This window comes from Staurois parvus, unplaced genomic scaffold (genome assembly GCF_062004578.1).
Source record: "Staurois parvus isolate SC_StPar_1 unplaced genomic scaffold, SC_StPar_1.0 ptg000820l, whole genome shotgun sequence".
NCBI classification, from domain to species: Eukaryota; Metazoa; Chordata; class Amphibia; order Anura; family Ranidae; genus Staurois; species Staurois parvus.
This window is the reverse complement of record NW_028318616.1, coordinates 1,045,984-1,069,092: the sequence shown is the minus strand read 5'-3', so window position 1 is coordinate 1,069,092 and position 23,109 is coordinate 1,045,984. Positions and strand designations below refer to the sequence as shown.

General features: G+C 44.9%; 1 protein-coding gene across 1 annotated transcript; it reads right to left on the bottom strand.

Moving 5' to 3' along the window:
* Window positions 1-2,851: 2,851 nt before the first annotated feature.
* On the bottom strand, window positions 2,852-18,542 carry LOC149443960 (cortistatin-like). Its single transcript, XM_089655127.1, has 2 exons — window positions 18,371-18,542; window positions 2,852-4,616 (listed from the first exon to the last, which is right to left on the bottom strand). The coding sequence occupies exons 1-2, from the start codon at window positions 18,467-18,469 to the stop codon at window positions 4,410-4,412; spliced, it is 306 nt and encodes a 101-aa protein (XP_089511253.1). The 5' UTR covers window positions 18,470-18,542; the 3' UTR covers window positions 2,852-4,409.
* Window positions 18,543-23,109: the final 4,567 nt, after the last annotated feature.

Sequence of the window (23,109 nt, the reverse complement as noted above, 5' to 3'; positions counted from 1 at the left end):
GCTTGGGCCGCACATGAATTACGATCACAAAGTGATTCATATCTGTGTTCGGATCTGTAGATTACAGTGTAAAAATGTTTAATTAATCCCTAGTTATTGATTGCCCAGGTATAATGCTTTGGTGTTTTAAGGCAGATAATAGCAGATATGAATCTACCATACGAGATGACGGCTCCAAGAATAACATTTTCACGGCTGCCAGATGAGCCAGGCCCAACCTGTAATGGGTAACGATCTTCACATGGAGTTTGCTAACTCAATGATTGTCAACGTTATTGAGACCAGGGCCCTATAAAACAATCCAAAACCTCCAACAGCAAAAAAAACTTTATAGTTACACAACAAAAGTATGGGGATGAAAAACATGTATTGATACGTGGGAGTTTGGGGAGGTCGAGTGGCACTGCAGGACACTATGAGAGATTGGGGGGCATTATGGAAAGTTAAGGGATCTGCGAATGGCTGGAGGCGCAACCCGGGAGTTGAGAACCACTGGGCTAACTTGTTCTGCTTTTTCATGTTCTACAACCAACATGTGGGGTCCATGCATCTCAAACATGTGTTGAAGGAAATACTTGCACTTGGCATATCCCAAGCATATATGGATAGCACTTCTGTTTTAGTTAAGCCAATAAAATTAGGCTGCATTTGTAAGTTACAACGCGTTTCAACCCTGCCTGGTGTAATGTCGAGGACTTACAGTTGTAGCTTGATGGGGCATCATTCCTCTCACAGACACCAATGATGGGGCACCATTCTTCCCACAGACACCAATGATGGGGCACCATTCCTCCCACAGATACCAATGATGGGGCACTATTCATCCCATTGTCAATAATGATGGGGCACCATTCCTCCCACAGACACCAATGCTGGGGCACCATTCCTCCCACAGACACCAATGATGTGGCACCATTCCTCCCACAGATAGCAATGATGGGGCACCATTCTTCCCACAGACACCAATGATGGGGCACTATTCCTCCCACAGATACCAATGATGGGGCACCATTCCTCCCACAGATACCAATGATGTGGCACCATTCCTCCCACAGACACCAATGATGGGGCACTATTCCTCCCACAGACACCAATGATGGGGCACTATTCCTCCCACAGATACCAATGATGGGGTACCATTCTGCCAACAGATACCAATGATGGGGCACTATTCCTCCCACAGACACCAATGATGGGGTACCATTCCTCCCACAGATACCAATGATGGGGCTCCATTCCTCCCACAGATACTGTTCCAATGATGGGGCACCATTCCTCCCACAGATACCAATGCTGTGGCACCATTCCTCCCACAGATAGCAATGATGGGGCACCATTCTTCCGACAGACACCAATGATGGGGCACTATTCCTCCCACAGACACCAGTGATGGGGTACTCTTCTTCCCTTGAATACCAACAATGAGACATTATTCCTCCCACTAAAACCAAAGATGAGGCATTGTTAACTTCCACTGATGCCAGGGTATTTTCTACTCCCACTAGCCACAGTGCGGCCCCCTTAAAGCCTGAAGGACAGTAAATTGGCCCTTTGTTTATAAAGTTTGGAGACCTCTGGTCTAGGGAATGGTAAAGCAGTTTTATTTACGTAATCCTCTTCTCCAGCAGACGTCACTCTCCTCTTCCCTACACTGCAACAGTGGACTATCCCTTGGTGCCCCACACCCAAAGCATGGCTAAGGGCTTTGCATTGGACATGATGATGTCAGAAGACCTGTGATTACTAGGGCATAGGGGTGAAGAGACTGTGGGGACCAGGCTTAGAGCATGGAAAGAGGAGGATTGAGTAAGTATAGCTGCTTTCTGAGGCCCCCTAGTCCTAAACGAGCATTTAACTTAGCAGTGCGGGGAAACTCCCTGGAGTTCAGGTTTAATGGCTTTTTTAAGTTTTATCCCTTTAATAGGCTTATGATGTGCTAATCACATGAATTGTATTTATCCTCAAATACGGAATTTAAGATCATACAGGGTGAAAGCAAGTTTTGGAACAGCCACTTCAGTCTTAAGAGTGTATTTATAGTGAAAAAAAATGTGCATAGAAAATTAGCATCTAGAAAAATTGCTGGTACATTTGTTTTGAGTGAATGGGGCAAAATCGAATGCTACTAGGATATTTTCTGTCCAGGTCAGATGTTCTGCATTCATAAGAATAGTTTGAATTGGGAAAATATTGCATTATGGCCTCTAGATGGAGCTGGCAATTATAGTAAATAAGTATTTATTTTCTATGATCCTCAGCTCCATCTAGTGGCCATAATGCAGTATATTCCCAAACATCTATATTTTCTATGAATAACATTCAACCTGTAGAGTAAATTGAAGGAAAACATTAAATATTGCACCAGCTCCAACCAACTCACTGGAAAGGTCTATATGTTCTTCTTTGGGAAAGTCAGGAAAATATCATTGGCCTGCATCTTGAGGGCACTTCTCTTGCTTCTGTAATCTGCCTGTAATGAAGATCCACCAAGTTCCATTAGCCATCCATCCTCCAATGACCTTCTGCTCACTCAGCACCAGTACACCTCCACCAACTCAAGGACTTTTCTTGTATGATCTCTGTGCACCCCACCCCTCCCTCTCAATTCAATGGCATTATCAAAGAAAGGTTCAGAGTCTTTCCTATGCAAGAGAGATTCCCTTCTAACTAAATTTCAATCACCCAAATCAATTCATTTCCAAGTTCTTTAGAAAATATCAAATCTATGATTGTACAGATATCAAACTAAAGTGCAATTATGGAACTTTTTCTCCATCCTAGATCCCTGATTACGGCTCTCGATATTCCAAATCTGACCCTGTCCTTCCACATTACAATCACAACATGGAAATGTAGCTCAGATATCTTTTAATTGTAGCATATAATGTGATTTTTTACAGCTTAAGTTCAATGAATTGGAAATACATTATGAGATGGAGTTTTAAAGTAATTTACAGCAAATGAGGAACCTCAGGTGAAGCCTCAAGTCAAGCTATCAATTGTAACTAGACACATCGGCATTTTACACTCCTAAACAACTCTTATAGGTCCTGTCCCTCTCTCATCCCTTGACTGTGGAAGAGTAGCAGCAGACTGATTTCCCTCTCACTCCGCTTTCTCCTCCTATCAGCATGTTCCTTGGTAATGCCTAATTGACTCCTTGTGATGCATCACCCTCTCCTAGTTTTAGCTCTGCTGCACATCAACTGCAAGAGGATGATATCAAGTCACATTCATGTACTCACACTGCTTGCATTAAAAATGCTAAGAAATACAGGACTGCATTAATGTGTATCTTTTATATCCACTTAAAGTTCAGCCCTAACTATATATTATCCACAAGAGTATAAAATTTCATGAAGCCTCATGATTGAAAATGTATGAAAAATTAACAGTCCTTATTGTAGCAACCAGTCAGATTCTTCCCTTTATAATTTTAGAGCAGCCTTTCTCAACCAATTTGTCCAAAAGGATCCCTTGAAATAACTTGGAGGTCTCAGGGAATCCGTGCTAAAACCAAATTATTTGGAGTAAGGGGGGAAATGCCCCTTGTATTGGTGGTAACTGGGAAGATTGCCCCGTTTACAGTGTCAGAATGCCACCCTTACGAAAAGACCATTGGCGCTATGACGTTGACTCTGCCAAGTGGTATTGTCCCCAAAATTTTGCAGACACCATCAGATGGGAGGTCAATCATCCACAGCTCAAGGAACCTTTGGAGGAACCCTAGGAACCCTGGTTGAGGATAGCTGTTCTAGAGCAAAATTACAACATTAAGTACTTTCCGAGACAAGCAACGGCAAGAAGAATGCAGAGGATGATGTTCCCCGCTTTTCTCATTGTATTACTCTTGCCATTGCTTGTTTCGGGAAAGTGCTCACAACGCTGTGTGGGGGTTTTTTTCTTGCCCTGACATACAATTTTCCTTTTCCTTTTTTTGTTTTACTTCATTTTTATTGAAAATTTTCAGGTATCCAAACAATATCTGCATATAAAGGCAGCAAGAGACCTAGCATTGGCGAGGGTACAGCAAGGCTAAGAGTAAGGCCAACAGCAAAAAAGGTCATTGGCGCTATGACGTTGACTCTGCCAAGCGGGATTGTCCCCAAAAATGTGCAGACACCATCAGATGGGAGGTCAATCATCCACAGCTCAAGGAAACTTTGGAGGAACCCTAGGAACTCTGGTTGAGGATAACTGTTCTAGAGCAAAATTACAGCATGAAAGGAAGATCCTGACTGCTTACTTTTGGCAACAAGGACATTGTTACTTTCAGAGGCTTCTATTGGTGGGGTCCTTTGTGTTTTTTTTAATGACTGATACATGAAGCGTTAAGCGTCAGATGAAGCCCTGTGGAGCGGAACGCGGCTCTGTACATTGAAGGAGTACTGGAAGGGAGAGGAGGGGACCTAACAGGTGGAGAAGGTTTTCCAGAAGAAGTTTTTGCACATGCCCTTCTCCCGAGCCATGGGAGGGTTGTACATGGATCTTTGTGGTCTGTACTGCAACTCCGGATCTTCGTTGTTCATGGAGTCCGCTTCGGCCCACGGTGACGCCCAGTCCAGTATGGCCAAAAGTACATTCACAAGGTTGTTTTTCTTCACCTCATCTATTTCCTACAGCAAATCAAGAAAATAAATCAAATGATTGATGACAAAGGTCAAACAGCTTCATTTCAAATAGTTATACAAGATCTATTGATGAATTTGGTAAAGTTCTTTCCTCTACGTAGCACTTTGTTCCATTTTTCTAAGGGTTCATATACACTGCAGCTGATAAACTCACGTTTAGAAGCTTTTCTGTGTTTTTTTCAGCAGCCCCTGAACTCTCCCTAATGTTTTCCTATGTGTCCATGTACACATCGTCGTTTATAGTCGTTTACAGGCAGTTGAGTTTACAGTAATTTTATGAACGCACCAAACTTGCGTTCAGGAGTAGATTTTATCAGCGTTTCAAACGCCAAATTCTTGTAAGTGCGTTTGCTTTTAGAAGCGTTTTTTAACTGTTCCATATCCAGATGCTGTCCAGAGCCTTTTTTCATCATCAGAAATGCATGCAAAGCGTTTTCCATGTATTCAAATGGACCCGGTACACCAGCGCAATCAGTTCCAGGTTTTGCGTGAAGGAAAAAATGGTAGAACGGGTCGCATTATGCTCATGATGGGATCCATAGTGAATACAACCAGAAAAGACAGGTCATCTCAACACATACTGCTCTCTCTGCTTCTGTTCTCTCTATTCCTCTCAAAATGTCTGAAATAGTTAATTTTTTACTGTTTTTGAGTGAATTCAGGGCATTTTGGAAGGTCTCCTGAGGTTATCTTTAAAAAAAACACTTCTAAACGCAAACGCTCATAAATGCAGTGTGCAAACGCAGCTAAACAGACGTTTTATAACCTCCGTTTTCCAGCAGTCAGTTTCCATCGTTCAGAAGTGTTTTCCAAACGTCCCGTGTACATGGAGTGTATTCTATCCCTAGGTATGAGGTCCCACCTGCCCCCTCCTCCCCTCCTGCCGCAGCTGATCTGACAACAGCTATGAAGGAGATGGCTGATTCATAGCTGCAGCTCATCTCAACTCTGAAAAATGGTGACAGGGGAGGGATCTCCAGCAGATTTACAGCCTCATCTCTGTTCCTGTGTACTGTGTGAAGGGGGGGGGGGTGTCCCTTCCCTCCAATCAGCTCTCAGAGCTCTCCTCACTGAGCTCTGCAGTGTGTAATTTTAGTTCTCCGCCCCTTGCTTTCTGAACTCTCAGACAAAGCTTTATAAATTCAGTACTTTGAACACATGTAGAGAAGAGATGGCATAAATAAACAGGTACAACGTATGCAGGAAGATTTGTTTTCTCTCTGTGAGGCCAGTCACTACACTGGGTTTATGTGAGAGTTTACAAGCACTGCAAAGTAACGACAACCCATGGAAGAGCAACACCCAACAGCTGCAGGTTATTATTATTATTATTATACAGGATTTATATATTATTATTATTATTATTATACAGGATTTATATATTATTATTATACAGGATTTATATAGCGCCAGCAGTTTGCTCAGCGCTTTACAATATAACGGGAGACAATACAGCAACAATACAGTTCAATACAAGAGGGATAGGAGGGCCCTGATCCTGGGAGCTTACAATCTAAGATGAGTTTCAGTTGCTTTTTTTCTGCATCCAAAACGCACAGAAAGTAGGTTATATGGTTGTCAGTGTCATAATTCACATCAGTGCTTGCAGTTCCAGTGCATGTTGGTTGCAGAATAAAAAGTAGAACAGGCTGCATTTTTCCTGCACAGAACTGTAGTGGAACGCGGTAAAACGCATCAAAAACACACTGGAACACACCAAAACGCACCAAAACTGGAATGCACATGTGCCTATGAGCTTACAATCTAAGAGGGAGGGGCTGGTGGTACAAAAGGTACTAACTGTGGGGGAGGGACTGGTAGAAGGAATAGAAGATTCGGTTATTAGCTGACGGCAGGATAGGCTTTCCTGACGAGATAGGTTTTCAGAGATCGCCTAAAAGTGAGCAGAGTAGGCGATAGTCTGATAGATTGGGGTAGAGAGTTCCAGAGGATGAGGGAGGCTCTGGAGAAGCCCTGGAGATGAGCATGGGAGGAGGAGAACGGTTTGTATCTAATAAAGATATTTTTTATAAAATTTAGAAATCAGTATTTGAGTTTTTTACTTGTGTTTTAGATTTACTGATCCTTTAATCAAAAGCAACATGTTTGTTTCATCTCTTTGACTAATCCCCCCTCCCCCCCTCCTTCTAAAATTATTCCCAGTCCTTAAAAACTCTCCAAATTAAACCAATTCCCTAGCGGTACGGAAAAATAAATGATGACAACTCGTTGTTTGATTTAATTTCCAGGCAAGTTAATATGTTACATTTGCGACTCCTGCAACTAAATCTTCGGCAAATGGATCTTTTTTTTTTTTTTTCGCTTCCCCAGACGCACCGGTTGCCTTGATTTAAGCCCGCGGCATTTGATAACGGTGAAATCAGATAATTTTACTTTTCTCTCTTCCTACACAGATGTTAGTAAAATGGGACAGAGAGAACAAATCAAGGGCCTAATGATTGTGTGGCCCCATTATTTTTGTGTGACATCAGTGGTTCTTTAAAGACGCGGGCCCTAACCTTTTCTACATCACTCTGCCTGCGATTCGGAAGAAAATGACAAATTCTGACAGATAATGTACTGCCAAGCTCCGAGGCTGCACTTCGGCGTACCATTTTAATGTAATAACCCGCTTTAATGGTTACATTTATGGACTGTTTCCTGGAACTTTTTCAAAAAAATGGAAAAAAAAAAAAAAAAAAAAAAGAAAGCAAATGAATCTCTGAAATAGGAGCCTGTAAAACGGAGGGGATTTAATTAACTGCACGGGCCACAGCCTGTGTCCAAATGCGCAATTCCATCTTTCTTGCATAACTTTATTTTAGCATTGATTTCCTTTCAATTCACCTTGGTTTTATGCCTGATGCCGTCTCCTATTAGGTTAGACATATAAAGGCACTTATCTGAGGGCGGCCATGTTGTACGCCGCGTCCCTGCAGGTGGACGCATCTTAAATGGCTCTACTAATCTGACTTTTAATGTGGAAAGAGATCTCGAAAGGCGGATTTATTGGAATAATGCTTCCAGAAATACAACTAACAGGCTTAAAGCTGATCTCCAGGCTGAATATACAGTTACATACTTTATAAGGTGGAAAAGGAGACTGAGGTCCATCCAGTTCAAACTAGGACTGTGACTTCCCATCGCCCTGTATATGCAGTTTAAATGGTTTTTGAAGTTGCGGACATTCTCAGCTAATACCACTTTTTTAAGGCGGGAGTTCCACATTTGTAATTCTCTTACAGTAAAGAACCCTTCCTGCAATCTAAAGTTAATGTGTTACTAAACCCACAACAGTAAAATTAGTCTGTATATGCAGTAAAGCAAGCTTGTTATACAAACTGTGGAACCTAAGGGGTTAATTCCCATGGCCCTGTATAGGCAGTTTCCTGAGAAAGCCATCTAAAAGTTTTTTTGAAGCTGTGGACATTCTCAGCTAATACCACTTCTTTAAGGAAGGAGTTCGACATTTCTACTGCTCTTACAGTAAAGAACCCTTTCTGCAATCTAAAATTAAAGTGTTACTAAACCCACAGCAGTAAAATCAGCCTGTATATACGGTAAAGCATGTTTGTTATACTCACAGTGGAACCTAAGGGGTTCATTCTCATCGCCCTGTATATGCAGTTTAAATGTTTTTTGAAGTTGCGGACATTCTCAGCTAATACCACATCTTTAAGGCGGGAGTTCCACATTTGTACTGCTCTTACAGTAAAGAACCCTTCCTGCAATCTAAAGTTAATGTGTTACTAAACCCACAACAGTAAAATCAGTCTGTATATGCAGTAAAGCAAGCTTGTTATACAAACTGTGGAACCTAAGGGGTTAATTCCCATGGCCCTGTATAGGCAGTTTCCTGAGAAAGACATCTAAAAAGTTTTTTTTTAAGCTGTGGACATTCTCAGCTAATACCACTTCTTTAAGGCGGGAGTTCCACTGTTGTACTGCTCTTACAGTAAAGACCCCTTTCTGCAATCTAAAGTCAAAGTGTTACTAAACCCACAACAGTAAAATCAGTCTGTATTTTATTTTATTTTATTTTTTTTATTTCAGGTACTTATATTGGGCTGTCAATTTATGCTGCACTTTACATATATATTGTACATTCACATCAGTCCCTAACCCACAAGGGGCGTACAATCTAAGGTCCCTAACTCACATTCATACATACACATACTGGGGACAATTTAGACAGGATCCAATTCACCTACCAGCATGTCTTTGGAGTGTGGGAGGAAACCAGAGTACCCAGAGGAAACCCATACAGGCACAGGGAGAACATGCAAACTCCAGGCTGGAGGTGCTGTGGCTGGGATTTGAACCAGCAACCCTAGTACTGGCAAGTGGAAGTGCTAACCATTTAGCCACTGTGCTGCCCATATATGCAGTAAAGCATGCTTGTTATATTCACTGTGGAACCTACGGGGTTAATTCCCATCGCCCTGTATATGCAGTTTCCTGAGAAAGACATCTAAACGTTTTTTTGAAGCTGTGGACATTCTCAGCTAGTACCACTTCTTTAAGGAGGGAGTTTCACATTTGTACTGCTCTAACAGTAAAGAACCCTTTCTGCAATCTAAAGTTAAAGTGTAACTAAACCCACAACAGTACGATCAGTCTGTATATGTAGTAAAGCATGCTAGTTATACTCACTGTGGAAGCTAAGGGGTTAATTCCCATTGCCCTGTATATGCAGTTTAAATGTTTTTTGAAGTTGTGGACATTCTCAGCTAGTACCACTTCTTTAAGGAGGGAGTTCCACATTTCTACTGCTCTAACAGTAAAGAATTCTTTCTGCAATCTAAAGTTAAAGTGTTACTAAACCCACAACAGTAAAATCAGTCTGTGTATGCAGAAAAGCAAGCTTGTTATATTCACTGTGGAACCTAAGGGGTTAATTCCCATGGTCCTGTATATGCAATTTACCGAGAAAGACATCTAAATTATTTTTTAAGCTGTGGACATTCTCAGCTAATACCACTTCTTTAGGGCGGGAGTTCCACATTTGTACTGCTCTTACAGTAAAGAACACTTTCTGCAATCTAAAGTTAACGTGTGACTAAACCCACAACAGTAAAATCAGTCTGTATATGCAGTAAAGCATGCTTGTTATACTCACTGTGGAACCTGAGGGGTTAATCCTCTGCATTGTGTAAAAAGGCTGTTTGATCCTTTCTTCTCTGATCCTCCCCTTCTTCTACTGTCCCCAATCCATCTGCTGATAGTACAGAGCCTTGGGGGCAAGCTGCTCGTGCTCAGTTTGGTGTGTATTGCTAGAGATTTTTACTTTCTTGGGAGAGTGCATGTGATCAGCACAGGGCCAATCAGCACTGTCCAGACAGAGGGAGAATGAAAACTCCTCCTGCAAGCTTTAACCAGTGCTCTGCTGAAATCACAAGACTGCTCTAAATGCTGATGAGAAAAGGTATTTAGCAGTTTATATTTACTAAAATAATTGCATTTCCATGTTCTGTGTACTGTGGGAGACCAGATATAGTGAATGCAGGTTCCGGGGAGACCAGATATAGTGACTGCAGGGTCCGGGGAGACCAGATATAGTGAATGCAGGGTCGTTGGAGACCAGATATAGTGAATGCGGGGTCCGGGGAGAGCGGATATAGTGAATGCAGGGTCCGAGGAGAGCGGATATAGTGAATGCAGGGTCCGAGGAGAGCGGATATAGTGAATGCAGGGTCCGGGGAGACCAGATATAGTGAATGCAGGGTCCGGGGAGAGCGGATATAGTGAATGCAGGGTCCTGGGAGACCAGATATAGTGAATGCAGGGTCTGAGGAGACCGGATATAGTGAATGCAGGGTCTGGGGAGAGCGGATATAGTGAATGCAGGGTCCAGGGAGACCAGATATAGTGAATGCAGGGTCCGGGGAGACCAGATATAGTGAATGAATGGTCCAGGGAGACCAGAAATAGTGAATGCAGGGTCCGTGGAGACCAGATATAGTGAATGCAGTGTCCGCGAGACTGGATATAGTGAATGCAGGGTCCGGGGAGAGCAGATATAGTGAATGCATGGTCCTGGGAGAGCGAATATAGTGAATGCAGGGTCCTGGGAGACCATATATAGTGAATGCAGGGTCCGTGGAGACCGGATATAGTGAATGCAGGGTCCGGGGAGACCAGATATAGTGAATGCAGGGTCCGTGGAGACCGGATATAGTGAATGCAGGGTCCGGGGAGACCGGATATAGTGAATGCAGGGTCCAAGGAGACCGGATATAGTGAATGCAGGGTCCAGGGAGACCAGATATAGTGACTGCAGGGTCCGGGGGGACCAGATATAGTGAATGCAGGGTCGTTGGAGACCAGATATAGTGAATGCGGGGTCCGGGGAGAGCGGATATAGTGAATGCAGGGTCCGGGGAGACCGGATATAGTGAATGCAGGGTCCGGGGAGACCAGATATAGTGAATGCAGGGTCCGGGGAGAGCGGATATAGTGAATGCAGGGTCCTGGGAGACCAGATATAGTGAATGCAGGGTCTGAGGAGACCGGATATAGTGAATGCAGGGTCTGGGGAGAGCGGATATAGTGAATGCAGGGTCCAGGGAGACCAGATATAGTGAATGCAGGGTCTGGGGAGACCAGATATAGTGAATGAATGGTCCAGGGAGACCAGAAATAGTGAATGCAGGGTCCGTGGAGACCGGATATAGTGAATGCAGTGTCCGGGAGACTGGATATAGTGAATGCAGGGTCCGGGGAGACCAGATATAGTGAATGCAGGGTCCTGGGAGAGCGGATATAGTGAATGCAGGGTCCTGGGAGACCATATATAGTGAATGCAGGGTCCGGGGAGACCAGATATAGTGAATGCAGGGTCCTGGGAGAGCGGATATAGTGAATGCAGGGTCCTGGGAGACCATATATAGTGAATGCAGGGTCCGGGGAGACCAGATATTGTGAATGCAGGGTCCGTGGAGACCGGATACAGTGAATGCAGGGTCCGGAGAGACCGGATATAGTGAATGCAGGGTCCGGGGAGACCGGATATAGTGAATGCAGGGTACGGGGAAAGCGGATATAGTGAATGCAGGGTCCGGGGAGAGCGGATATAGTGAATGCAGGGTCCGGGGAGAGCGGATATAGTGAATGCAGGGTCCGGGGAGAGAAGATATAGTGAATGCAGGGTCCACGGAGACCAGTTATAGTGAATGCAGGGTCCTGGGTTTAGTAACACTTTAAACCTCCCTCCATTTCAACCAATGTGTGTGATTTTAATTCTCTAACAATTCCCATAGCTCTGTATATTCTGCTTCCTGGGGAAGGCATCCAAATGTTTTTTGAAGTTGTGGACACTCTCAGCTAGTACCACTTCTTGAGGGAGGAAGTTCCACATTTTTGCTGCACTAACAGTAAAGAATCCTTTTTGCAATCTTAGGTTTAACCTTCTTTCTCCTAACCTCCAGCCGTGGCTGTGTCCTGTTCAGGGACCTTAGAGTAGGGATAGCTGTCAGGAGTGCGTGTAAATCTGACAAGCCGGCTGTTGGCTGTCAGATGGAAGAGACAGAGCGGCTGTACCCGATTGCTTCCACACACCCCTGTAACTGCCGTTTGCTGATTCTCCCTTCCGATTAATAACCTGGAAGCACATGCAAAAAATCGCTTCCAAGTCCTAGAGTCCCATTCCCCAGCCAGTGAGGCGCCGGAAGAAGCTATGGCTCGGTTCACACCTATGCAGTTTGCGTTTGATCCATTTCTGCAGTGCTTTTTGTGGTGTGTTTTGTGTTTTTGCACATTCCTTTTTGACATGTTTTTGATGCATTTTTTTTCCAATTTGTTGCTGCAGATTAAAATGCATCAAAATCACATCAAAAACACACTATATGCATTTCTGCAGTGTCTCCATTGAAGTCTATTGAACCAAAACTGAACCTTTGGCATTTTAGAAAGTCCTTGACCCTTTACAAAAAACGCAGCGGGTGAAAACACGGAGATGTGAATGTGTCCCATGGGAAATCATGTTAAATGGACTGTACTGTGTTTCTGCAAAATGCAAAACGCTGCAGAAAATGCTTAGGTGTGAACCCAGACTAATGGAGCGCGATCTGCTCTTCCTTAGTGTCATTGGAGGGCAGGTGAGACATCAGCGTTCTTTGTTTTAGGGCCGGTCACACTATAGAAATGCAGTCCAGATGTGTTCCGGATGCGTTTCCACGCGTGTTTTTTACGCATTCCAGTCAGTTTTTGATGTGTTTTTGATGTGTTTTTTATGGATTACAGTTCATTTTTCCTCCCTCTCTTTTTCTTCAATTTAAGTACAGACATGTGCATTCCAGTTTTGGTGCATTTTGGTGCGTTCCAGTGCGTTTTTGATGTGTTTTACCATGTTCCACTACAGTTCTGTGCAGAAAAAAAATGCAGCCTGCTCTACTTTTTTTTTCCCAATTAATTTTATTATATACAACACAACAGAGAAACAGTTCTCTACTTTTATTCTGCAACCAGAATGCACTTTAACCGCAAGCACTGATGTGAACTATGACACTGACAGCCATATCACCTACTTTCTGTGCTTTTTGGATGCAGAAAAAAAGCAACTGGACCGCACGTGGTGTGAACTGGCCCTTAGACCTCTGATGTCTCCTTAAGGTCCCCATTCACATTTGGGCAATTAGAAATCGCAACCAACCAGAATCGGCGTGATTCTGACCATGATTTCAAACCGTGGCAACATGCGCATTTGGGTGCCATTCTTCCTAAATTATACCCCAAAAACAGCGTGATTTTGCCACAACAGAAAACTCAAGAAAAGGGCAAAACACGTGTAAAAAAAAGTGCCCGGCTCAAAGCCAAAATCTGGTCCCTAAGCTCCTTTGCTGTGACAAATGCACATAGTGAATCAGCTGCCCTATACTGAACACACACATGACAATTGCCCACACGAGTTCCCACTACGTAGAATGTGAACGGAGCTAAAGAGGACCTGTCACCAAAAGAAAATAGGGGGAAAAAGTCACATAGTGGACAAAAAATACAGTTTAGTGAAAAAAAAATGTTTAAAAAAATAAAGTTACAACTAAGCACATGAACCCACGCCCAGGGGCGGACTGACCATTTGGAAACTCGGGCACTGCCCGAGGGCCCGGGGTCAGTAGGGGGCCCCATGAGATGCCCCTGGTACCTTTTTCATAGGCTTTTTTGAGTTTGGGCAAGGACACAGGGGCCCCATGATCCCCTATTGCCCGGGGGCCCCATGAGTTGTCAGTCCGCCCCTGCCCACGCCAAAACATTTATGAGCCCCGCCCCCACCTCCTACACATGTGCAAACCGAAATATACACGTCGGGGGCACATACACATGAAAAGGTTGGTTGGATACATGTTACCCCCGGTTCACATCTATGCGGCCGGGCGGCCGTGTTTTGCACGGGCACGAGAGCCCATTCATTTGAATGGACTCCCATGCCCGTGACACGCAGGGAAGAAGTCCCTGCACTTGTTTGGAAAACGCAACCTCGGTTCCCAGTACGGTTGCGTTTCCCAGTGCGGGCGGCGTGCCATTAGAACTAATGTCACCCATCCGCGGGTCCGCAATTCTCTGTGCGGGTGGTCGGTTGCACGGATTTTCGTGCGGATCGGCAGTGGCACCACCCGCACAGATGTGAACCTAGGGTTAGAGTGACAGCAAGAATTCTAGGCTCATTACTTACAGTTCACCTCCGTCACATCAAAGCTGATTTTGAAATTGTATGACTTACAGTGAAGATTTGAATCAGAATAATCCTCATAAGTCTGGTGGGGGAAGAATGGCGCCAAATTTATTATGTTACTTTTTTCATCTACCAGAATGTCTTTGGAGTGTGGGAGGAAACCAGAGCACCTGGAGGAAACCCACACTAGCACAGGGTAAGCAGGCAAACTCCATGCAGATAGTGTCCTGACTAGCATTTGAACTGGGAATGCCAGTGCTGCAAGACAGACATTCTAACCACTAATCCACTGTGCTCCCCTTTTATTTTCCATTTTTTATTATGTTACTTAAAAAAAATGTAATGATACAAATAATAAATTCAGAGCGGCATTCATTTGTGTGGGATGGGATGATTGTAACCAGGGGCGGACTGACAACTCATGGGGCCCCCGGGCCATAGGGGATCATGAGGCCCCTGTGTCCTTGCCCAAACTCAAAAAAGCCTATGAAAAAGGTACCAAGGGCATCTCATGGGGCCCCCTACTGACCCCGGGCCCTTGGGCAGTGCCCGAGTTTCCAAATGGTCAGTCCGCCCCTGATTGTAACACACCGTTTCACTGATTACTTTGCTATTCTATGTGGAGGTCTAGGAGTTGGGAGTCCATTGATCCAAGTGGCTTGCTGTCTGGCTTTACATCGACTTTGTTTTGCTGATTACAGCTTTAACAGGTAGTACTTTATAAGAACACAAATGACTTTGACATGTACTGCTTGCTTGTTGATTTACACTGACCCCCGGTTCACATCTGTGCAGGTGGTGCCTCTGCAGATCCAAGCCGCACCACCCGCACAGAGAAATGGGGACCCGCAGGCGGGACATTAGTTCTAATGGCACGCCGCCCGCACTGGGAAACGCAACCGTACTGGGAACCTCGGCTGCGTTTTCCAAAGAAGTGCAGGGACTTCTTCCCTGCGTGTCACGGACACGGGAGTCCATTCAAATGAATGGGCTCTCGTGCCCGTGCAAAATGCGGCCCACACGACCGCATAGATGTGAACCGTGGGTGAAAGATAGTTGACGTTTGCTTTCATTTTTTTAGACATTTCTATAGAAAAGTTGCTCATCCTGAAGAAGCAGGCTCTGTCCTGCGAAACGCGTTGGGGAAAAGGCCAAGATGCTATCATTTGAATGATCTATTTTGAAGTTAAACTATTGAGGAAATGGTTAGGATTGGCTAATGTCAATCATTCAATTTGGAGTTATATCTTCTTGTAGCGGTCTAAATTGAGGCTTTAAAGTATACAAGTGTTTGCTACATGTGCAATCTATTCCCTCTTTTAGGATGTTATTATTGGATCTTTTAACAATAAAATGAACCATCTTTAATACTATTTTTTAGTGTAGTTCTGTTTGAGTTGTGTGCTCTTAGGGATTTTTTTTCTTTATGCAAATACATTTTTTTTGCATTTGCAGCTGCAATCAAAGGATCATGGATGCAATGCCATAGCTCCTGCAGACTATTCCTCCAGCTCAGGTTCATACGGAGGTACGGACCTTTGGGTTTGAACCTGGAGGAAGTATCAATGGACTACAAGGATGGTGCTGCCACTGCACTTGTGCTCCCTTGAGAACTACAGTCTCTTTGCTGCAGTGGCAGATGGGACTTGTAGTTTTCTCATTCACAGATTACTGAGAATGAACGACACAACTGTGTGGACACAGCCATGCCATGCACAGCCATGACAAACTCAAATTTGCCAGGAGATGATGCAGGAAACCCCCAAATTATGTAATGGAGTGGATCATGTTTCATGTTACACCCTATATGAGGATCCAAAAGGACCTGAACCATGCACATCCACTCCCAATTCATATTGGTCAGGAGATGGTGCGGAGAACAACCCCTGGATTCTGTAAGTGTCTGGGGGCTATAGTTAGTTTGGGGGTGGGGGGGCTGTGGACTCTGACCATGTTTCATGTTACTCCCTACATGAGGATCCAAAAGGACCTGAACCACACACAGCCACGCCCAATTCATATTGGCCAGGAGATGGTGCGGAGAAGAACCCCTGGGTTCTGTAATGTCTGGGAGCTATAGTTAGTTTGGGGGTGGGAAGCTGTGGACTCTGATCATGTTTCAAGTTACACTCTACATGAGGATCCAAAAGGACCTGAACCATGCACAGCCACTCCCAGTTCATATTGGTCAGGAGGCGGTGTGGAGAAGAACCCCTGGTATCTGTAAGTGTGTGGAGGCTAGAGTTAATTTGGGGGTGGGGGGGCTGTGGACTCTGACCATGTTTCATGTTACACCTTAAATGAGGATCCAAAAGGACCCGAACCACATACAGCCACTCCCCATTCATATTGGCCAAGAGACAGTGCGGAGAAGAACCCCTGGGTTCTGTAAGTGTCTGGGGGCTAGAGTGAGTTTGGGGGTGGGGGGCAGTGGACTCTGACCATGTTTCAAGTTACACTCTACATGAGCATCCAAAAGGACCTGAACCACACACAGCCACGTCCAATTTAAACTGACCAGGAGACGGTGCGGAGAAGAACCCCTAGGCTCTGCAAGTGTGTGGGGGTAGAGTTGGTTTGGGGGTGGGGGGGCTGTGGACTCTGACCATGTTTCATGTTACTCCCTACATGAGGATCCAAAAGGACCTGAACCACACACAGCCACGCCCAATTCAGACTAGTCAGGAGACGGTGCGGAGAAGAAACCCTGGGTTCTGTAAGAGTGTGGGGGCTAGAGTTAGTTTGGGGTGGGGGGGCTGTGGACTCTGACCATGTTTCATGTTACTCCCTACATGAGGATCCAAAAGGATCTGAACCACACGCAGCCACTCCCAGTTCATATTGGTCAGGAGACGGTGCGGAGAAGAACCCCTGGGTTCTGTAAGTGTGTGGGGGCTAGAGTTAGTTTGGGGGTGGGGGACTGTGGATTTTGACCATGTTTCATGTTACACCTTACATGATGATCCAAAAGGACCTGAACCACACACAGCCACGCCCAATTCATATTGGCCAGGAGACGGTGCGGAGAAGAACCGCTGGGTTCTGTAAGTGTGTGGGTACTAGAGCTGGTTTAGGGGTGGGGGGCTCTGTTCATGTTACACCCTAATTGAGGGTGTGAAAGAACCCGATCCACAAACAGCCACACCAAATTCAAATTTGCTAGGAGACGGTATAGAGAAGGACCCCTGGATTCTGTGAGTGGGGGGAGCTGTTGATTCCGATCTTGTTTCATGTAACACCCTAAATGAGAGTGAAATGTGAACCATGGTCTGAAAGCTGGAGCTGGCATTTAAACATACCTGGGTGGAAAATCTAAAACGCACATTCTGCACAATTGTTCTCCTCATTCCCCATTCATCTCCTTTTGCTGAGTCCATCAAAGCCTGGTTAAAGCTCAGTGAGCCCTCATAAAGAGGGTGTATCGTTGGCCCCCGAAACGCGTCGGCTATTTTATGTGATGTAGCTAAAGAACCATCATATCGTTTTGTACTCTTTACCCTTTTGGCTCGGCACTTCCCTTTTTTGGGTTGAAAATACATCTGCTCATTCATGAAACCGATGAACAGGCAGAGCAGTGAAACCCTCGGGGATTATTTCATAAAGCAAAGCCCAGCCACCCATAGCAGTCAATCCAATTCCATGTTTTAATGCCCCCATGGCAGTAAAGCAATATGTTGTTTGAAATACATCAGTGAGCAACCCCTCTGATTGTATACTTTCTCTTTTGTTTCTTACATCCCCAATTTGATGTAAGATTAATCACTGTACGAATCTAGAAAACAAATCGACCATAACAGGCAAAAAGTACGAGAGCGGCGACTGCGTCTCCCCGCCGTCTCATCTGTACTCGCCTGGATCAATGGAAAGCAATAAAAAGCAGATGGAAGTAATAATGGGATTGGGGTCACCATTGATTTGTCATTATGGTACATCCTGTTACAGATATGTGTGCGCTGCGGTGACACAAGTATATCTGCTCACACACATCACTTCCAGAAGCAATATAGAACAAATAAGTTATAGAAAGCAATAACTGACTACACAAAGTTAGAATGTAAATGCCACATACCACGCTGCCGCTTGCCGCGCTTTTGTCTCGGCGGATGGGCACAGCCGATCGGACAGAGCAGAACGCCAGGAGCAGGAGCAAAAGCTGAGCGGTGAACATGACGGCGGGCGTTCGGTGGGTACGCTCTTCACCCGGGCGCTCCCTCTTTATACGGTCGGCTAGGAGGACACCCCAACCGTGACGCACAATCCGCAGCAATTATCAAAGAGGCTCCTCAGAGTATCTATTGCTATCGCTGGCGTAGGTGACGCGGCGGGAGGGCGAGGCGCTTTTTATTTTTTGTAAAGAGTGAAATGAGCTCGAAGTCGATACATTTAATTGGTAAGTGAATAGGAAATCATCGCAGTCTTTCACGACACAAAAAGGCTTTTATCATCCGGCAGATTATGGTTTGTCGAGATTTCACCTCTTTCCAAAGAGTTTATTTGTAAGTCTTGAAGTGCCAACAGAAGAGGACGACTTGGCACAAAGGAGGAACGAGGAACGTAAGGCGAAGAGAATCGATTGCAACGGGAAAAGTGTGTGTGTTGGGGGGGGGGGGGGGGGCAGACTAAAAATGCTGCTATTTAATTAAAGAGCTGCACGTGCAATAGTAGGGGAGCCATAGACAATATACACCGTTCAGCCATAACATTATGACCACAGAAAGGTACAGTGAATAACACAGATTATCCCATTACAATGGCATCTGAAAGTTGGTGGGATTTATTAGGCAGACAGTGAACATGTTGTCCCTGAAGTGTATGTATTGCAGAAAAAATGGACAAGTGTAAAGATTTGAGCAACTTTGGCAAGGGTTAGCCGCTTCCCAACTGCCCTATGGCAGATGTACTGCTCCAGGGCGGCACGGATGTGCAAAATCACGTATATATATATACGTAATTATTATTATTATACAGTATTTATATAGCGCCAAAAAGTTTGCTCAGCGCTGTACGTTGTAGTGGGGGACAGAACATGAGACAATACAGTAACAATACAATACACGAGGGGTTCGAGGGTCCTGCTCCTTGGAGCTTACAATCTAGGAGGGAGGGGATAGTGGTACAGGAGGAAATGGCTGTGGGGGATGCAGTAGTAGGAGGAGATCGGCTGTTAGGTGAGGGCCGGGTAGGCTTCCCTGAAGAGATGGGTTTTCAGGGTGCGCCTAAAGGTGAGGAGGGTAGATGACAGTCTGATGGATTGGGGTAGTGAGTTCCAGAGGATGGGGGAAGTCCTGGAGAAGTCCTGGAGTCGGGCGTGGGAGGAGGAGACCAGGGAGCTAGAGAGTAGGAGGTCTTGTGAGGAGCGAAGATTACGGGTTGGGGGGTATTTGGATATTAGCTCGGTGATGTAGTTTGGGGCAGTATTATGGACAGCTTTGTATGTCTGTGTTAGTATTTTGAATTTTATCCGTTGGGCAATCGGGAGCCAGTGGAGGGATTGGCAGAGGGGGGTGGCGGAAACAGAGTGGTTGGTGAGGTGGATGAGTCTGGCTTCTGAGTTCAGGATAGACTGGAGCGGGGATAGCCTATGTTGGGATAGGCCGGTGAGGAGGGAGTTGCAGTAGTCCAGACGTGAGATAATAAGGGAGTGAACGAGTAGTTTAGTGGTGTCTGGGGTTAGGAACGAACGTATTTTGGAGATGTTGCGGAGCTGGAGCCTACATGAGTTTGCCAGCGATTGGACATGGGGCTGGAGTCTAGGGTGACACCTAGAACTTTGGCTTGCGGGGTGGGACTGATGGTGGTGTTATTGGTCGTGATGGAGAGGTTGGGGGGGGGGGCACGGGCTGGGGGGAAAACTAGGAGCTCGGTTTTGGAAAGGTTTAATTTGAGGAAGTGGAGTGACATCCATAATTTTGCATTTCCAGGTAGGGGGCATGCGCGAGCCGCACATGCGCCCTACCCGCGCCGCCATCATTCACCTGGTCTCAGCCAGTGATTACTGAGCATCTCTGATGGGGAGGAGGACTGCTCAGGCACACTGCTCTGGATGGCTGTGCACAGCACAGCCATCCAAAGCAGTGTGTTTACAGTGAAGCACACAGACACTGTCCCCTAGTAAAACACTCCCTGCAAACAGTTAACCCTTTGATCGCCCCTCATGTTAACCCCTTCCTGCCCAATGCCATTAGTACAGTGTCAGTGCTTTTTTTTTAGCATTGATCACTGTATTGGTGTCACTGGGGATGTCAGTGACACCAAGTCAGAATGCAAGTGTACAATCCAAACGCACATGTTCCTGCGTTAAAAATGGCTGTGTGTATAAGTTGGTGCTGAAGCGACTGTCGGCTGGAACCGAACAGAATCAGCACGGGAGAATGTCACCAGCATGCCGAGGATCACTAATACGGGTCCAAAAGTTTTAATGAACGATCACATAGTTACAGCAAGGCAAAGTTTCGGAGTCTCGCAGGACCCCTTCATTCGTCACATGCCTGATGAAGGAGTCCTGCGAGACTCTGAAACGTTGCCTTGATGGTCACATGCCTGATGAAGGGGTCCTGCGAGACTCTGAAATGTTGCTTCACAAGTCGCTGATCACCACCATTACTAGTAAAAGAAAAAAATCCCTGTATCTATTTACCATTTGTAAACACTATAACTGTCACGTAAGTCAATTAATTTACATGTATTGGGATTATTTTTTAGCAAAGACACGGAGCAGAATACATTTTGGCCTAAATTTATGATGAAATTTGATTATTTTAAATTTTTTTACTGGACATGTTTAATAGTAAAAAGTCAAAAATATTTTGTTTTTTTTTCTTAAATTGTCGATCTTTTTTTATAGCGCAAAAAATAAAAAATAAACAGGCGATCAAAGACCACCGAAAGAAAGCGCCTTTCGTGGGAAAAAAAGGATGTAAATTTAATTTGGGTGCAGCATTGCATGACCGTGCAATTACATAGTTAGTCTGGTTGAAAAAAGACAAAAGTCCATCCAGTTCAACCATGAAAAAAAAAAGTTAGAATCCTACACCCACAGTTGATCCAGAGGAAGGCAAAAAAACCCAGCAAAGCATGATCCAGTTTGCTCCTGCTGGGAAAAAAATTCCTTCCTGATCCCCCGAGAGGCAATCGGATATTCCCTGGATCAACTTTACCTATAAATGTTAGTATCCAGTTATATTCCGTGTATCCAAGAAAGAATCCAGGAGATTTTTTGAAGCAATCCACTGAGCTGGCCAGAACCAACTCTTGTGGGAGCCAGTTAAAGTAACGCAGCGCCGTAATGCAAAAAATGGCCTAGTCAGGAGGGGGGGGGGGGTAAATCCTCTGGAGGGCGAGTGGTGAAGCTGTAATGGCTAGACAAATGGGTCAGAGCAACTATAAAACTGCAGCTTTTGTGGGATGGTCCCGTTCTGCAGTGGTCAGGACCTACCATAAGTGGTCAAAGGAAGGAAAACCAGTGTCAAGGTCCTGGGCAGCCAAGGCTCATTGATGCTTGTGGGAACTGAAGGCTGGCCCTTGTAGTGTGATCCAACAAAAGAGCTACTGTTGCTGAAATTATTATCAAAATAAGGTTGGTTCCAATAGGTTTGTTGTGTATGGGGCAGGGTGCCCATGCTGACTCATGTCTACAACCAAAAGTGCCAGCAATGAGGAACACAACAAAATGTTTGAGGTGTTGACTTGGCTTCCAAATTCTCCAGATCTCAATCCAATCATGCATGCTGTGGGATGTGTTAGAAAAACAAGTCAGATCCATGGAGGTCCCACCTCCAGGGGCGGACTGACAACTCATGGGGTCCCCGGGCAACAGGGGGTCATGGGGCCCGTGTCCTTGCCCATACCCAAAAAAGCCTATGAAAATGACAATGAAAGGTACCAGGGGCATCTCATGGGGCCCCCTACTGACCCTGGGCCCTCGGGCAGTGCCCGAGTGCTCGAATGGTCAGTCCGCCCCTGCCCACCTCACAACATACAGGACTTAAAGGATCTGCTACTGATGGTGTCAGAAACCACAGCATACCTTAAGAGCTCTGATGGCATCCATGCCCTGACAGGTAATAACGGGTGGCCAGAATGTTATGGGTGATCGGTGTGCATGCTGCTGCTTCTGCTGTTTTGCTCCTGGTCATTTTTTTTCCATTGAGCACAATAAAATAAGCATTTCCAAGTAAACTGTTTGTTACATTTTTACCCCATCTCTTGAAGTTTACAGCTTTCAATACTGATGGCTCCTGCTCTCTCAGTGCTCCTTCCCTGTACTTCCACGAAAAAGTTAACAGTGGACAGTGCAGTCTCCAGCCAGTCTGAAAGGAGAAGGAAGGTAATACCTTGCCAGCCTAGACTGTGGCTGTGTGTTTCTATTGATGCACACATTGTAAGGAGACACTACTCTAGTCCTGGTTTGCAAGGGTGACTACATAGAATGCTGCAAGGGAAAGGAGTCAGCCTGAAATAGGAAACCCGGGGCAGTGGTCATGGCACCAGCTTAAACTGAAACACAGGCAAGGATTGAATAATAAAGAAGCTGCATATTCAGGAAGTGATTAAATCAGCTACTGAACATACTTAAAAACTGAGGATTTACCATCACTTTATGGTACTTGATATATATAAATGGATATGTGAAATATATATAATGTTATTACGATATATTTTTGTTCAATGACCATGAGACAATATTATATCGACATAGTCATTTTCTTATATTTTTCCTGACTCTGATGAAGGGGGTATTTGTGGACCCCGAAACGTGTTGAATATTCCATATATTGTTGTGAGTTTTCATTTTTAAATAATAAAACA